Genomic DNA, 18654 nt, shown 5'->3' with positions numbered 1-18654 from the left:
GAGTTCATGTTCTAGACATTTTGTCAGGAGTCGGTTACCCCTGGAGTTGGCTTTCCCTACCCCCTCTCTGCTAATCACGCCTCCCCAGAGGGCTGTGTCTTTGCCAACCCTGGCATTAAAATCACTCAGGGGGATCAATTTGTCGCCCATGTCTCGAGGTTGGAATAAAAACCCTCTTCAGCCTCATTCGTTGCATCGAGTGTAGGAGCATACGCACTGATGACTGTGGCACATTGGTTCCAGGATAGGGTTATACGAAGAGTCATGAGGCGTTTGTTAACCCCACAGGGGAAGTCTTTGAGGCGGTCGACCAGTTCATTCTTGACGGCAAAGCTGACTCCATGAAGGCGGCGTTCTACCTCTGGTTTCCCTTTCCAGAAGGTGGTGTAATCTCCACCATGTTCCTTCAACTGGCCTTCCCCTGCCCGCCGGGTCTCGCTTAGGGTGGCGATGTCAATGTCAACACTTCTGAATTCCTGGGCAACTATGACGGTGCGGCATTCCAGCATGTTGCTGTTGGGATTGCCCATGAGAGTCCTGACGTTCCAGGTCTTGGTCCAGTTGCAAGGGGGTCCAAGACAACTGGAGACCAGGCACAGTTCTATAAGCCTAATTGCCTGCAGCGAAGTGTTGGCCGCAAGCTTGGCGCCGAGTGAGCGCCATTGATGGTAGATGGCCCGAAGCTTGGTTGGGGGGCAGGCATTAGGAAGGTGACTTCCAAAGTTATTTTAAAAGTTATTTTAAAAGGGACCCCGTGCCAGCCGCTTCTGTCCCGGGCCGAAGGGATCCCGCGCCAGTCGAAAAGACTCCACACCATCCCGGGCCATCCCGGCCGAAAGGTCTCCACACCTGCCCACGCCTGTCCCTGTGGTCACACACCAGGTGTTCATCATGTTGACAGATCGGGGGAACGTGGAACCGGCCGAAGGGACTCCGGGGATGTCAAACCAGCCGAATGGACTCCGGGGCCGGCGCTGAATTGGCCGAAGAGACCAACTCCCAACCAACTTTTAATTAATTTTTAAACTTTTAATCAACTTTTAAACTTTTAAAACAATTTGGTAAACTTTTAAAACTTACATTTTAGACTTTTAATCAAAATACTTTTAAACATCTATTATTGATCTACATCCTTGACTTTTTAACAATCTTTAGAAACTTTTTAAACTGGGGAAACTTTTATAACCTATTATTGTTTTACACCTTAGACTTTTTAACAACTCTTAGAAACTTTTGAAATAAATTGGGAATCTTTATCAACTGTCAAACATTGACAGGAGTCAGGCAAGTTTCCTAATTTCAACAGTAACTACACTTCAAAAAGTACTTAGTTTGCTGTAAAATGCTTTGGGACATCCTGAGGTCATGACAGGCGCTATATAAATGCAAGTCTTTCTTTCTTTCAAGTTACCTATAGATTACGAAGTGAGGACTATCCACTGCTCTGGAGCAGATTAGTGGCGAGTTTATTTTTAGTATGGTTTGAATCTGCCTGGGGGGAGAATAAGCATCATGTGCCAATACTTTACCATTCTCCTTCTTTCTTTTCAGTTGTTGCTATGAGGAGACGACTCAGAAATGACTGATGTGGAGCCTGTTGTCACAGATTTTGTCTCATCAGGACGGACAGGCCGCAGAAATGCCTTACCTGATATTCTTGGCTCTCCAACAGGAGCCAATTCAGCTGATTTACCACACAAGCTGTCAGAATTATCCATGAGCACAGGTAGAGATTTCAGCCTGTGGTCAATATTGTTGCACTAGCTACTATCTAAATACAAATATAGGGCCCAAGTTTCCACATGATTTGCGCCTGATTTTTAGGAGCAACTGGTGGAGAACGGACTATCTTAGAAATTGCAATTCTCCACATTTTTTTTTCTGCAGTTCTAGTCAGGTAGAACAGTTCTACTTTGAAACAGAATTTTTTCTTCAAAAGGGGGCGTGTCCGGCCACTGAAGCCTGATTTCAAAGTTTCCACAGTGAAAACATACTCCAAACTAAAGTAGAATGGAGCAAGTGAAGATTTTTGTAGAACTGAAATAACCTGTTCTACACATTAAAAAATCAAGCGCAGGTTACAAATTAGGCGTCCAGAATGATGTGGGGGGGGGGGGGGGGGAAGGGAACTCATTAAATTCTACAATAAATCCTTATTTATACTTCTACAAATATTATACAAATAAATCCAACCTGAATAAACATTTATAAGCAAAGAAAAGATTAAATAAACCATCTTCCTACCTGTGTGAAAGTGCTTCAGGCACAGAGAATGCTGCAGTCATCCTGAGGTGCCCATTCTTTCCGCGGGGGGGAGGGGAGAGGAGGCGCCCGTTCTTTCCCGCGGGGGGGGTAGGAGGCGCCCGTTCTTCCCGCGGGGGGGGGGGGGAGGGGAGAGGAGGCGCCCGTTCTTCCCGCTGGGGGGGGGGGGGAGAGGAGGCGCCCGTTCTTTCCCGCGGGGGGGGGGGGGGGAGAGGCGCCCGTTCTTCCCGCGGGGGGGTGGGGGGAAGGAGACAGTGAGAAGGCTGCAAGTGCTGATGTGCTGATGGCAATGTGCTTTTATTAAAAAAATGTTCAGAAATTAAACAGCTACAAAGAACTACAAAAATGGCCGAGTGCCAATGTTTTTTTCACACTGAGCATGCGCGAACGCTCCAACGCGCACGCGCAGCGTTGCCGGCAGGAAAAAAACAAATTTAAATAGTACCCGCCCTCTCCCACTTAAAAAATCGGCGCGAGTGTAGGCTCCGCCCCCCCTGGGCGCCGCGCCAGGCAGACAAGGAGCTGCAGAACGCTCCAGAATCGCGATTTTTTTTTTAGGCGCCGTTTTAGGTGCAAAAAACGGGCGCCCAGCTCAGAGGGGCGCCCGTTTTTTATCATGTGGAAACTTGGGCCCATAAAGTCAATACTTTTGCCAAAATAGTTTCAGCAGCTGAGCCTTTTAACTCTTACAGTATTACGGATAGTTCAGATATTGCTTTTTGTTTATCTTAAATATGTGCTTCGAGCATGAGAAGGGGAGTTAGGTACTATGATGCACTTGATGATGTTCTGTGTGCTATATAATTGTGTTATGTTGCAGGTTTATGCCCATGATTGCTGAATCCCAGATTCCTAATATTGGTCATACCATAAGGAGGAGCTACTGAGTGGGAGGCCAGGGACGGAAAGAAATTGGGAAAAAGAGTCCCATAGTCCCCTTCCAAGCATCTCTGTGTGGCTTGCTTAAGAGTGAATTAGGAGAAGCTTGGGAACAGGCAATACCTTTGCCAAAATACCTGCTTCACAATCCTCGCAGATACTGAATGTTTAAAGCTTTTCAGTATTGTTTTTCTTTTTGAAGAAATGATTGGATTCATGCTGCTCTGAGTTTCTGAGACCCTAGCTCACATACCTTTATACTGCATCCACATATCAAGGTTTGAAGAGATGAGAGTGCCATTAAATTCCACATGGCATAATTTTGCTAATAAGCAGCACTAAACCATTAAGAAACAGCGACACAGTCCATAGTGTCACCCACTGTTTGGTGCGATCTAAGTAATTCAACATCTTCATGCCTTTATTGTACTTGTCTTTGTGCTTCAAGTTCGTTGAATAACATTGCCCAATTAAACTGGCTATTTATATGAGCCACACACTGGTAGATGCCCTGGCTTCCTCCAAAGCATGCTGTGTAAGTGCCGAGCCACATATTGGATAGATATTTTCATAAGTAAAATGATCCTTGGCATTTCAGAGAGAGCTGAATGAACCAATGTAATCTGGTTGCATATGTTACACAGCCTCTAGGGATTGCCTTTGTGGTGTTAGATAGGTATAAATACACATTGGAAAGTGAAGCATTGTGCCAGCTCTGTTGTTCTCTTCACTGCACTACCACCTTGATGGATCTCACTGAAGTCAAGTATGATATCTCTGATTCGTCAAAACTGTCCTAGAATCTTTGCATCATATTTATGCTGGTATGAGTGTGAGTGTAATGCAAAACATCACGTATATCAATGCCATCAATAAGATATCAGTTCCTGACAATGCAACTCATGATTCAGGAGCTGGTGGACTGACAAGAGTGAGAAATTCTCTTCACATATAGACTAGGCTTTAGATACTTCTGTCTTCATCTACAAATTTGTGAAGATTCAAATGACCACTTGTTCACAGAAAGTCCTATAGCTGCATCGATAAAAAATCCCACAGAGGGGCGTCCTTTTTGAAAGCTTTCCTAAATCAGAAGTGTAAACAAGAACGAATGAACTTCTACCAAGGCAAATTCAACACTGGTGTTCATTTCTACCTGCTTAAGAGATGTTAAAAGTAGGGCTTTTGTAAAACTTTCACTGGGCATAGCACTGAGATATTGGAATAATATTGTTAAGATTATGTCAGCAAAACTTGCATCAATTTTTGGTCATAAATATTCGAAACAAAGCACATTATTTGTTTTCAAATTACAAAATCAGTAGTCACAAAGAATATGAAAATGTGTAATTCCAGATGAAGGAGCAGAAGGAATAGCACCCCCATCAGAAGCACCACCCAAACCTCCAGAATGTGAAGAGAAGAACAATACACCATAACAGACCACCGAACTGCAATATTGCATTACATGTGTACAGATAATTTTCACAAGAGACATCGAGAGGCCCTGGTTTATACAGCATCTCGAAGCTAGAGGTCGACACTTCAAGTTGAACCAATCTAGGCATTTATTTTTCTTGAAAGTGTGGGGAGAAATTAGATTGAATTCTCAAAGATAACATTTTAACAATTTGTTATATTTTAAATGCTTGTAATTTATATATCTTTTTCTTCTTTGACTGATGGCATTTACCAACACACTAATGTGATTCACTCAAACTATATTTATATAACTAGACAACTATCAGACATGTGTGGGTAGAATGTGTGTAGATATCAGTAATTTGCAATGCACCTTTTAAAAAATATCTAGGGTTTATTTTCTGACCTAACAATAGTTTCCAGAAAATGGCATCTATGGGAGAATGTCCTATTTCTTATGCCAAAGTTCTTTACTGCTTCATGTTCTTTGTGGTGTTGTATTGTCTTTGGTGCTCTGAACTTCCAGCCTCCAAGGTTTTACTGGGCATTGACTGCTATATACTGTTGTAGTTTGTATGGCATTTGCAAAAACTTTTAGATGTGATTTTGATATAAAACTTTCCTTTTAAAATAAACTCTGCTATTTTGTGTGTCATTCTTAAAAATATGCCTTGGAATTGTGAATTTCTTACATGCAATATGCACATTTTTTTATCATTTTCAAAATGTTTATATTCTCCTGCTTTACACAAATATTATTAATTGCTCGAAAGACTTAGCTGATCCTACTTGAACCAAACTAAAATAGCTTCTCTATATTGTTTCATTCCTTTCTATTGGCAATTGATTCGTGGCCAATCCCACAATGCACACTGCTGATTCAGGGGGCCCATTCAAGTTTGGGGAGTAAAAAAAAATATGGTAGTGGTAGGGGACAGTATAGTTAGGGGGACAATATAGTTAGGAGGATAGATAATGTTCTCTGTAGCCGAGAGCGTAAGTTCCGAAGGGTGTGTTGCCTGGGTTAAGGATATCTCCTCCGATCTGGAGAGGAACTTGGAGTGGGAGGGGAAAGATCCAGTTGCCGTGGTCCATGTAGATATCAACGACATAGGCAGGACTAAGAAAGAGGTCCTGCTGAGGGAGTATGAGCAGCTAGGGACTAAATTAAATAGCAGAACCACAAAGGTAATAATCTCTGGATTACTACCTGAGCCACAAGCAAATTGGCATAGGATCAATAAGATCAATGCGTGGATTGCACGGCTCAAAGATTGGTGTGGGAGAAATAGGTTTCGATTCACAGGGCACTGGCAACACTACTGGGGAAAGAGGGAGCTATTCTGTTGGGACGGGCTTCACTTGAACTATGTTGGGATCAGTGTCCTGGCGAATCAAATAACTAGGGCTGTAGATAAAGCTTTCAACTTTCTGGTGAGGGGAAATTTAAAAAGTCCAAGAGAAAGGAGAAGGCAATAGTGCAGGGTAGCGATAGTGGTAATGATAACCTGAGTGTGACAGGAAGGGACAGAGCATACAAACATAAGAGTGCAACAGCAATTAGAGTCAGAGTAGAGAAAATGGTAAAAAGACAAAATTAAAGGCTCTTTATCGGAATGCACGCAGCATTCGTAACAAGATAGATGAGTTGACGGCACAAATAGAAATAAATGGGTATGATCTGCTAGCCATTACAGAGACGTGGTTACAAGGTGACCAAGGCTGGGAACTGAATATACAGGGGTATTTGACATTTTGGAAGTATAAGCAGAAAGGAAAAGGAGGTGGGGTAGCCCTGTTAATAAAGGATATCAGTGCAATAGTGAGAAATGATATTGGCTCAGAAAATCAAGCTATAGAATCAGTTTGGGTGGAGATAAGAAATAATGAGGGAAAGAAGTTACTGGTGGGAGTAATCTATAGCACCCCTAATCGTAGCTAAACTGCATGACAGAACATAACTCAAGAAATAATGGGGGCTTATAAGAAAGGTACTGCAATAATCATGGGCGATTTTAATCTTCATATAGATTGGACAAATCAAATTGGCAAAGGTAGCCTTGAGGAACATAAGAACATAAGCAATAGGAACAGGAGTAGGCCATACGGTCCCTCGAGCCTGCTCCGCCATTCAATAAGATCATGGCTGATCTGATCATGGACTCAGCTCCACTTCCCTGCCCACTCCCCATAACCCCTTATCCCCTTATCAATTAAGAAACCGTCTATTTCTGTTTTAAATTTATTCAATGTCCCAGCTTCCACAGCTCTCTGAGGCAGCAAATTTCACAGATTCACAACCCTCTGAGAGAAGAAATTTCTCCTCATCTCTGTTTTAAATGGGCAGCCTCTTATGCTAAGTTCATGCCCTCTAGTTCTAGTCTCCCCCATCAGTGGAAACATTCTCTCTGCATCCACCCTGTCAAGCCCCCTCATAATCTTCTACGTCTCGATAAGATCACCTCTCATTCTTCTGAATTCTAATGAGTAGAGGCCCAACCTTTTCAACCTTTCCTCATAAGTCAACCTCCTCATCCCCAGAATCAACCTAGTGAACCTTATCTGAACTGCCTCCAAAGCAAGTATATCCTTTCGTAAATAGTTCAGAGTGTATTTGGGATGGTTTCTTATAACAATATGTTGTGCAACCAACTAGGGTGCAGGCTATTTTAGATTTGGTAATGTGTAATGAGATAGGATTAATTAATAATCTCATAGTAAAGGATCCCATAGGGAAGAGTGATCATAACATGATAGAATTTCAAATTCAGTTTGAGGGTGAGCAACTTGGGTCTGAAACTAGTATCCAAAACTTAAATAAAGGCAATTACAAAGGTATGAATACAAAGTTGGCTAAAGTGGACTGGGAAAATAAACTAAAGGGTAAAACGGTAGATAAGCAGTGGCAGACATTTAAGGAGATATTTCAGTGAGAAAGAAAGACTCTATGAGAAGGATGATCCATCCGTGGCTAACTAAGAAAGTTAAAGATGGTATAAAATTGAAAGAAAAGGCATACAATGTTGCGAAGATTAGTGGTAGGCCAGAGGATTGGTAAATGTTTAGAAACCAGCAAAGGATGACTAAAAAAAATATAAAGAGGCAGAAGATAGATTATGAGAGTAAACTAGCAAGAAATATAAAAACAGACAGTAAGAGCTTCTATAGGTATATAAAAAAGAAGAGAGAGCTAAAATAAACATTGGTCCCTGAGAGGATGTGATGAGGAAATTAATAATGGGGAACAGGGAAATGGCAGCGACTTTGAACAAATATTTTGTATCGGTCTTCATGGTAGAAGACACTAAAAGCATCCCAATAACAATAGATAATCAAGGGACTATAGAGAGAGAGAAACTTAAAACAATCACTATTACTAGAGAAAAAGTAATCGGCAAACTAATGGGACTAAAGGTGGATAAGTCCCCTGGACCTGATGGCCTGCATCCTAGGGTCTTAAAAGAAGTGGCTGCAGAGATAGCGGATGCATTGGTTGTAATCTATCAAAATTCCCTGGATTCTGGAGAGGTCCCAGTGGATTGGAAAACTGCAAATGTAATGCCCCGTTCAAGAAAGGAGAGACAGGAAACTATAGACCAGTTTGCCTAACATCTGTCCTTAGAAAAATGCTGGAATCCATTATTAAGGAAGTAGTAGCAGGACATTTAGAAAATCATAATCCAGTAGCGACAACATGGTTTTATGAAAGGGAAATCATGTTTAATAAATTTACTAGTTGCCCAGGAACTCAGACGTTTTGACATTGACATCACCGCCCTAAGCGAGACCCAGCGGGCAGGGGAAGGCCAGTTGAAAGAACATGGTGGAGGTTACACCTTCTCCTGGAAAGGGAAACCAGAGGCAGAATGCTGCCTTCATGGAGTCGGCTTTGCCGTCAAGAATGAGCTGGTCGACATCCTCAAAGATTCCCCCTGTGAGATTAATGAACGCCTCATGACTTTTCATCTTACCCTATCCCGGAGCCAATGCGCCACAATCAGTGCATACGTCCCTACACTCGATTCAACGGATGAGGCTAAAGAGGGTTTTTATTCCAACCTCGAGACATCCTTGTCCCGTGTCCCCACAGGTGATAAATTGATCCTCCTGGGTGACTTTGATGCCAGGGTCGGCAAAGACACAGCCCTCTGGGGAGGCGTGATTGGCATAAAGAGGGTAGGGAAAGCCAACTCCAGTGGTACCCTACTCCTGACAAAATGTCCAGAACATGAACTCCTCATCACCAACACCCTGTTCCATCAGAGGGATAAATACAAGGCATCGTGGCAACACCCTCACTCCAAACATTAGCACCTGCTTGACTATGTCATTGTCCAAGCCAGGGATCGCAAGGATGTGAGCATCACCCGCACTATGACATTAACATTGCTCCAAAGCAGAGGGAACAGCAGAAGCAGTTCCGCAAAAAAGTTAATGCCGGGGCACTTAGAGACCCAGCTAAGAAAGCCCTATACAGCCAGTGCCTCACAGCCAATCTGGCGTGCCTTGATGACCCTGAGATGCTGAATGCCCACAGCACTTGGTCTGCCCTCCAGGCCTCTATAACCAGTACCTGAGAAGAGACACCTGGTCACTCAACCAGAAAACATCAGGACTGGTTTGATGCAAATGATCAGGAGATCGAAGAACTAATAGATCGCAAGCGCAAAGCATTTCTGAGCCTCAAGCAACAACCCAACTCGGGAGCTGCAAAACAACATTACAGATGGCTCAAAGCTGAGGTCCAACAAAAAAACCGGGACCTAAAGAACAGGTGGTGGATGGAGAAAGCACAGGAGATACAACAACTGGCTGACAGCCACGATATGCGAGGATTCTTCACTGCAGTCAAGGCCACCTACGGTCCAAACTCCCAAGGTCCCACCCCACTCCTGGCCAAGAGTGGGGAAACACTCATCAAGGACACCGAGGCTGTCAGGGCCTGATGGAAGGAACACTTTGAAGATCTCCTCAATCGAGACTCTGCCTCTGACTCGAGTGTTCTCGACTCCATCCCACAGCATGCGACCCGCCACCAACTCAGTGAAACTCCAGCGTTGCACGAGGTAGGCAAAGCCATAAAACAGCTCAAGAATAACAAGGCTACGGGTGCGGATGGAATCCCTGCTGAGGCGCTAAAGTATGGCGGAGAGGCACTGTTGGCGTGGATACATGACCTCATCTCTCTCATCTGGAGGAAGGAGAGCATGCCGGGAGATCTGAGAGATGCAGTGATTGTGACCATTTTTTTTTTTTAAAAAGGGGACAAGTCTGACTGTGGCAACTACAGGGGAATCTCCCTGCTATCAGCCACTGGGAAAGTTGTCATTAGAGTTCTCAATCGTCTTCTCCCTGTGGCCGAGGAGCTCCTTCCAGAATCACAATGTGGATTTTGTCCCCTACGGGGCACAACGGACATGATCTTTGCAGCGCGACAGTTGCAGGAATAGTGCAGAGAGCAGCGCCAGCCCTTATACATGGCCTTCTTCGATCTTATAAAGACCTTTGATACTGTCAACCTTGAGGGTCTATGGAGCATCCTCCTCCGTTTCAGATGCCCCCAAAAGTTTGTCAACATCGTTCGCCTGCTCCACGACAACATGCAGGCTGTGATCCTTACCAACGGATCCATTACAGACCCAATTCATGTCCGGACCGGGGTCAAACAGGGCTGCATCATCACTCCAACCCTTTTCTCAATCTTCCTCGCCGCCATGCTCAACCTCACAAGCAACAAGCTCCTCGCTGGAGTGGAACTAAATTACAGAACCAGTGTGAAGCTGTTTAACCAACGCCGCCTCCAGGCCAGGTCCAAGATCACCCCAACCTCTGTCGTTGAGCTGCAGTATGCGGAGGACGCATGCGTCTGCGCTCATTCTGAGGCTGAACTCCAGGATATAGTCAATGTATTCACTGAGGCATATGAAAGCATGGGCCTTACGCTTAACATCCGTAAGACAAAGGTCCTCCACCAGCCTGTCTCCACCGCACAGCACTGCCCTCCAATCATCAAGATTCATGGCCTCGGCCCTCGACAACGTGGACCATTTCCCATATCTCGGGATCCTGTTATCAACAAATGCAGACATTGATGCAGAGATTCAACATCGCCTCCAGTGCGCCAGTGCAGCCTTCGGCTGTCTGAGGAAAAGAGTGTTTGAAGACCATGCCGTCAAATCTACCACCAAGCTCATGGTCTACAGGGCTGTAGTAAGACCTGTCCTCCTTTATGGATCTGAGGCATGGACGATGGATAGGAGGCACCTCAAGTCGCTGGAGATATATCACCAACAATGTCTCTGCAAGATCCTGCAAATCCCCTGGGAAGACAGGTGCACCAACATCAGTGTCCTTGCCCAGGAAAACACCCCAGCATTGAAGCACTGACCACACTCGATCAGCTTTGCTGGGCAGGCCACATAGGTCACATGCCAGATATGAGACTCCCGAAGCAAATGCTTTATGCGGAGCTCCTTCATGGTAAACGAGCCAAAGGTGGGCAGCGGAAACATTATAAGGACACCCTCAAAGCCTCCCTGGTAAAGTGCGACATCACCGCTGACACCTGGGAGACCCTGGCCGAAGACCGCCCGAGGTGGAGAAAGTGCATCCGGGAGGGCGCTGAGCTCTTCGAGTCTCAACGCAAAGAGCGTGAAGAGATCAAGCGCAGGCAGCGGAAGGAGTGCGTGGCAAACCAGCCCCACCCACCCCTTCCCTCGACGAATGTCTGTCCTACCTGTAACAGGGTCTGTGGCCCTTGTATTGGATTGTTCAGCCATCAAAGAATTCACTTTGGGAGTGGAAGCAAGTCCTCCTCGATTCCGAGGGACTGCCTATGATAATGATGAAAGGGAAATCATGTTTAACAAATTTACTAGAGCTTTTTAAGGATGTAACGAGCAGGGTGGATAAAGGGGAACCAGTAGATGTCATGTATTTGAATTTCCAGAAGGTATTCGATAAGGTGCCACAGAAAAGGTTACTGCACAAGATAAGAGCTTACATGTTTGGGGGTAATATATTAGCATGGAGAGAGGATTGGCTAACTGACAGAAAACAGAGAGTCGGGATAAATGGGTAATTTTCAGGTTGGCAAACTAACTAGTGGGGTGCCACAGGGATCAGTGCTGGGACCCCAACTATTTACAATCTATATTAATGACTTGGATGAAGGAAGCAAAGCAAATGTACTGTAGCCAAATTTGCTGATGATTGAAAGATAGGTGGGAAAGCAAGTTGTGAGGAGGACTCAAAGAATCTGCAAAGGGATATATAGATAGGTGCAGTGAATGGGCACAAATGTGGCATGGAGTATAATGTGGGAATATGTGAGGTTATCCACTTTGGTAGGAAGAATAACAAAGCAAGTTATTATTTAAATAGAGAGAGACTACAAAATGCTGTGGCACAGAGGGATCTGCGGGTCCTCGTACATGTAACACAAAAGTTAGCATGCAGGTACAGCAAGTAATTATAAAGGCAAATGGAATGTTGGCCTTTATTGCAAGGGGGATGGAGTATACAAATAGAGAAGTCTTGCTACAACTGTACAGGGCGTAGGTGAGACCACACCTCGAGTACTGCATACAGTTTTGGTCTCCTTATTTAAGGAGGGATATACTTGCTTTGGAGGCAATTCAGAGAAGGTTCACGAGGTTGATTCCTGAGTTGAAGGGGTTGTCTTATGAAGAAAGGTTGAGCATGTTGGGCCTATACTCATTGGAGTTTAGAAGAATGAGAGGTGATCTTATTGAACCATACAAGATTCTGAGGGGCTTTGACAGGGTAGAAGCAGAGAGAATATATCACCTCGTGGGGGAATCTAGAACTCGGGGGCAGTTTCAGAATAAGGGATCGCCCATTTAAAACAGAGACAAGGAGGAATTTCTTCTCTCAGAGTGTTGTGAATCTTTGGAATTCTCTACCCCAGAGAGCTGTGGAGGCTGGGTCATTGAATATATTTAAGATGGAGATAGACAGATTTTTGAACTACAGTGGAGTCAAGGGTTATGGGGAGCAGGCAGGAAAGTGGAGTTAAGGCCAAGATCCGTTCAGCCACGATCTTATTGAATGGTGGAGCAGGCTCGAGGGGCCAAATGGCCTACTTCTGCTCCTATTTCTTATATTCATATGTTCTCCTCAGGGAAATTTAATATCCATTTTTGCACCTTCAACGTCTTTCACCCATCTGAGCTACCCTCACCTAAACCGATCTGACATGGCAGTTTGAAAATTTGGATTCATTAAAAACAATCCCGAATCGGTAAAGGTGACAATGAAGCTATCAATCTGACTTGTTAAAACAGAATTGATTTACTAATGTTCTTTAGTGAAGGATACCTGCCGTCCTTACATGTGACTCCAGTCCCACCAGTCCCAGTTGACCCTTAACTGCCTTCTGAAGAGACCTAGCAAGTCACTCACAGGCTTATCGTGCCGTTACAAAGAATAACCAGAATAAAACCAGACGAATCATTCAAATCCTCAAATCAGGACACAACTAAATCACACCCAATCCAATTGACCCTGCAAAGTCCTGCTCACTGATATCTAAGTGCCAAAATTGGGAGAGTTGTCCCCAGACTAGTCAAGCAACAGTCTGACATAGACATACTCACAGAACCATAGCCACCAGCCAAAATCCCATGCATCACCTTCAGCATATCTGGGTATGTGTTGTCTGACCTGTAGTACAGACCCATCAGATGTGGGCCAATGTGGTATACACTCTATGGGGGGTGGGGGGTGTGGGGTGGGGAGTGGGCCTGGAAGTTCTCAACATTGAATCCAGACCCCATGAAATATCATAACTTCAGGTCAAACATGGGCAAGGAAATCAACTGCAGATCACCATCTACTGCCCTCCCTCAACTGATGAATCGGTACTCCTCCACCACTTGGAGGAAGCACTGAGGATAGCAATGGCGCAGAATGCACTCTGGGTGGGGGACTTCAATGTCCATTACCTAGAGTAGCTTAGTAGCGCCACCTTTGACTGAGCTATCCAAGTCCTGAAGGACATAGCTGCCAGACTGCGCTTGCAACAGGTGGTGAAAGAACCAACACCACCCACGCCTTTACCACCAACATACCATGACTGCAGTGTGTACTATCTGTAGGATGCACTGCAGCAACTCATTAAAGCTTCTTTGGCAGCAATTCCCAAACCTGTGACCTCCACCACCTAGAAGGATAAGGGCAGCAGGTGCATGGGAACACCATCAACTACAAGTTCCTCTACAAGTAACACACTATCCCGACTTGGACATATATCACTGTTCCTTCATAGTTCTGGGTCAAAATCCTGGAACTCCCTATCTAACAGCATTATGGGGCACAGGATTGCCTGGACGCAGCACATATCGGAACGTCAGGCAGGCTGACGTCCAACCCTATACAGGAACCTGCCTGACTTCCCTCAATTTAAATTAATGTATTAAAATCAGTGGGTTCCTTTACAGCTATGTCCTCTGACCCACCCAATTGTCTGATACTTGCTGTCATCAGGCGATCCAGTGTACGTGGGCATAGGCCCAGGAAAGTCCAATATTAGTACCAGTCAATTATTATGCTCAAGCTGTGATTGACCTGATGCTTTTAGTTGTTCAGCATTCACTAGGCCAGTGCATCCACCAGATGGCACCCTTTCTTCATATCACACAATTTCATATCGGAATAGAACACACCAATTCCTAACATATCATTCTTCACGGAAGAATGCAAGAATAAACCATCAATGCTCATCCCTCCATACCCAAGGTCTTCAATAATAGCACTTAGCAACATTTTGTTTGCCTCCGAATGATTGAATTTCAAATTCAGATGGAGGGTGAGAAAGTTGGATCTCTAACCAGCGTACTAAGCTTAAATAAAGGAGACTATGAAGGTATGAGGGCAGAGTTGGGTAAAGTGGACTGGGGAAAGAGATTAAAGTGTAGGACGGTTGATAAACAGTGGTGTACTTTTAAGGAGATATTTGACAACTCTCAAGAAAAATATATTCCAGTGAGGAGAAAAGGGTGTAAGAGAAAAGATAGCCATCCATGGCTAACTAAAGAAATAAAGGACAGTATCCAATTTAAAAACAAGGGCATACAAAGTGGCCAAAACTAGTGGGAGAACAGAAGATTGGGAAGCTTTTAAAAGCCAGCAAAGAATTACTAAAACAATGATTAAGAAAGGGAAGATAGACTATGAAAATAAACTAGCACAAAATATAAAAACAGATAGCAAGAGTTTCTATAGGTATATAAAATGGAAAAGGGTGGCTAAAGTAAATGTTGGTCCCTTAAAGGACGAGACCAGGGAAGTAGTAATGGGAAACATGGAGATGACAGAAACTCTGAACAAATATTTTGTATCAGTCTTTACGGTGGAGGACACTAACAATATTCCGGCAGTGGATAGATGAGGGGCTATGGTGGGGGGAAGGAACTTAATACAATCAAAATCACCAAGGAGATGGTCCTCAGTAAGATAGTGGGATTAAAGACAGATAAATCCACTGGACCTGATGGCTTGCATCCTAGAGTCTTAAGAGAAGTAGCGGCAGGGATTGTGGATGTATTGGTTGTAATTTATCAAAATTCCCTGGATTTTGGAGAGGTCCCAGCAGATTGGAAAACTGCAAATGTAACGCCCCTATTTAAAAAAGGAGGCAGACAAAAAGCAGGAAACTATAGACCAGTTAGCCTAACATCTGTGGTTGGGAAAATGTTGGAATCCATTGGTAAAGAAGCAATAGCAGGACATTTGGAAAAGCAAAATTCGGTCAGGCAGAGTCAGCATGGATTTATGAAGGGAAATCATGTTTGACAAATTTGCTGGAGTTCTTTGAAGATGTAATGAACAGGGTGGATAAAGGGGAACCAGTGGATGTGGTGTAATTGGACTTGCAGAAGGTATTTGACAAGGTGCCACATAAAAGTTTACTGCACAAGATAAAAGTTCATGGGGTTGGGGGTAATATATTAGCATGGATAGAGGATTGGTTAACGATCAGAAAACAGAATCGGGATAAATGGTTCATTCTCTGGTTGGCAACCAATAACTAGTGGGGTGCCGCAGGGATCAGTGCTGGGACCCCAACTATTTACAATCTATATAAACGACTTGGAAGAAGGGACTGAGTGTAACGTAGCCAAGTTTGCTGATGATACAAAGATGGGAGGAAAAGCAATGTGTGAAGAGGACATAAAAAAATCTGCAAAAGGACATAGACAGGCTAAGTAAGTGGGCAAAAATTTGGCAAATGCAGTATAATGTTGGAAAGTGTGAGGTCATGCACTTTGGCAGAAGAAAATCAAAGAGCATGTTATTATTTAAATGGAGAAAGATTGCAAAGTGCCGCAGTACAGCGGGACCTGGGGGCACTTGTGCATGAAACACAAAAGGATAGTATGCAGGTACAGCAAGTGATCAGGAAGGCCAATGGTATCTTGGCCTTTATTGCAAAGGGGATGGAGGATAAAAGCAGGGAAGTCTTGCTATAGCTATATAAGGTATTGCTGAGGCCACACCTGGAATACTGCGTGCAGTTTTGGTTTCCATTTTTACGAAAGGATATATTTGCTTTGGAGGCAGTTCAGAGAAGGTTCACTGGGTTGATTCCGGGGATGAGGGGGTTGACTTATGAGGAAAGGTTGAGTAGATTGGGCCTCTACTCATTGGAATTCAGGAGAATGAGAGGTGATCTTATCGAAACGTATAAGATCATGAGGGGGTTTGGCAAGGTGGATGCAGAGAGGATGTTTCCACTGATAGGGGAGACTAGAACTAGAGGGCATGATCTTAGAATAAGGGACCGCACATTTAAAACAGAGATGAGGAGAAATTTCTTCTCTCAGAGGGTTGTGAATCTGTGGAATTCGCTGCCTCAGAGAGCTGTGGAAGCTGGACATTGAATAAATTTAAGACAGAAATAGACAGTTTCTTTAATGATAAGGGGTTATGGGGAGCGGGCAGGGAAGTGGAACTGAGTCCATGATCAGATCAGCCATGATCTTATTAAATGGTGGAGCAGGCTTGAGGGGCCATATAGCCTACTCCTGCTCCTATTTCTTATGTTCTTATGCTTTATTTTTCCTTTTACTGTTCCACCAAATTATTCCAAATAGCTATAATTCTTAGAGTCAAGTGGTACTTAGTTCAAATCCCAGCAAAAGATCTGCGTCCTCGTCCCTGATTCTAATTGGCTGTTAGCTCAAGCTGAATCCAATGGTGCGTATCCTCAGTGGCCTGCTTGACCCTGAGATGAGATTCAGATCATTGTGGGCTCAATTTTCCCCAGTGATTTGTGCTGTTTTTTTGGAGCAGGCCGCTTTTTTGGCCTAAGTTAAAAAAAAACAGTTTCCCCGATCATTTTGCACCAGCATAACTCAGTTAGTTACGATTTCTTTAGGTATGTTTTTTTTTCAGCCAAAGGGGGCGAAACCTGCCACTTCTGGCCATTTAGGCAGTTTGGCCAGCTGAGAGTTACTCTAGTTCTGCTTAGGCCAGCGTATCTGGCCTCTCCGAAAAACCTTCTGGAGAGTTAAGGAAATCGCTGCAGGTAAGTAAATCAGCGCAGGTAAGTGCAGCAGATGCCCAGACAGCAGCAGCAGGAAAGGTAAGAGAGAGGGGAAGAGAGGGGTGGGGAGGAGCCTTTCGGGTATAGTTAGGTGCTGGGACCGGGAGGGAGGAGGCCATTTGGCCTGGGATAGGGGTGGGGGAGTAGACCGGGAGGTCACTTGGCCTGGGATAGGGGCAGGGGCAGTGGACCAGGAGGCCACTCGGCCAGGACTAGGGGTAGGGGAGCGGGACCAGCAAGCCACTCGGAGCTTGCAGCGGGCAGGGAAGCAGACTGGGAGGCTCTTCGGCCAGGGCTAGGGGCAAGGGAAACATAGAAAATAGGTGCAGGAGTAGGCCATTCGGCCTTTCGAGCCTGCACCACCATTCAATAAGAACATGGCTGATCATGCCCTCAGTACCCCTTTCCTGCTTTCTCGCCATACCCCTTGATCCCTTTAGCCGCAAGGGCCATATCTAACTCCCTCTTGAATACATCCAATGAACTGGCATCAACAACTCTCTGCGGCAGGGAATTCCACAGGTTAACAACTCTCTGAGTGAAGAAGTTTCTCCTCATCTCAGTCCTAAATGGCCTATCCCTTATCATTAGACTATGTCCCCTGGTTCTGGACTTCCCCAACATCGGGAACATTCTTCCTGCATCAAACCTGTCCAGTCCCGTCAGAATCTTATACGTTTCTATGAGATCCCCTCTCATCCTTTTAAACTCCAGTGTATAAAGGCCCAGTTGATCCAGTCTCTCCTCATATGTCAGTCCAGCCATCCCTGGAATCAGTCTGGTGAACCTTCGCTGCACTTCCTCAACAGCAAGAACGTCCTTCTTCAGATTAGGAGACTAAAACTGAACACAATATTCCAGGTGAAGTCTCACTAAGGTCCTGTACAACTGCAGTAAGACCTCCCTGCTCCTATACTCAAATCCCCTAGCTGTGAAGAAAAACATACCATTTGCCTTCTTCACCGCTTGCTGTAGCTGCATGCCAACTTTCAATGGCTGATGAACCATGACACCCAGGTCTCGTTGCACCTCCCCTTTTCCGAATCTGCCGCCATTCAGATAATATTCTGCCTTCGTGTTTTTGCCACCAAAGTGGATAACCTCACATTTATCCACATTATACTGTAGCTGCCATGAATTTTCCAACTCAGCTAACCTGTCCAAATCACCCTGCAGCCTCTTAGCATCCTCCTCACAGCTCACACCGCCACCCAGTTTAATGTCATCTGCAAACTTGGAGACATTACACTCAATTCCTTCATCCAAATCATTGATGTATATTATAAAGACCTGGGGTCCCAGCACTGAGCCCTGCGGCACTCCACTAGTCACTGCATGCCATTCCGAAAAGGACCCGTTTATCCCGACTCTCTGCTTCCTGTCTGCCAACCAATTCTCTATCCACGTCAGTACATTACCCCCAATACCATCTGCTTTGATTTTGCACAAAAATCTCTTATGTGGGACCTTGTCAAAGGCCTTTTGAAAGTCCAAATACACCACATCCACTGGTTCTCCCTTGT

General features: G+C 44.6%; 1 protein-coding gene across 1 annotated transcript; it reads left to right on the top strand.

Annotated features, from left to right (window-relative positions):
• The first annotated feature begins 1578 nt into the window (after positions 1 to 1578).
• On the top strand, positions 1579 to 4580 carry pkib (protein kinase (cAMP-dependent, catalytic) inhibitor beta). The gene is made up of 2 exons (XM_070884213.1): positions 1579 to 1726; positions 4498 to 4580. The coding sequence occupies exons 1-2, from the start codon at positions 1579 to 1581 to the stop codon at positions 4578 to 4580; spliced, it is 231 nt and encodes a 76-aa protein (XP_070740314.1).
• Positions 4581 to 18654: the final 14074 nt, after the last annotated feature.

Source organism: Pristiophorus japonicus, chromosome 7, assembly GCF_044704955.1.
Source record: "Pristiophorus japonicus isolate sPriJap1 chromosome 7, sPriJap1.hap1, whole genome shotgun sequence".
Classification (NCBI taxonomy): domain Eukaryota; kingdom Metazoa; phylum Chordata; class Chondrichthyes; family Pristiophoridae; genus Pristiophorus; species Pristiophorus japonicus.
Note: the sequence above shows the minus strand (reverse complement) of the source record. Positions and strands in the feature narration are given on the sequence as shown.

What these genes read in the sequence shown, in the direction of transcription:
- pkib (XM_070884213.1), top strand. Translation starts at nt 1,579, where the DNA reads ATGACTGATGTGGAGCCTGTTGTCACAGATTTTGTCTCATCAGGACGG. An exon ending in AGAATTATCCATGAGCACAG is followed by an intron (nt 1,727 to 4,497) that starts GTAGAGATTTCA and finishes GTGTAATTCCAG; the next exon opens with ATGAAGGAGCAGAAGGAATA.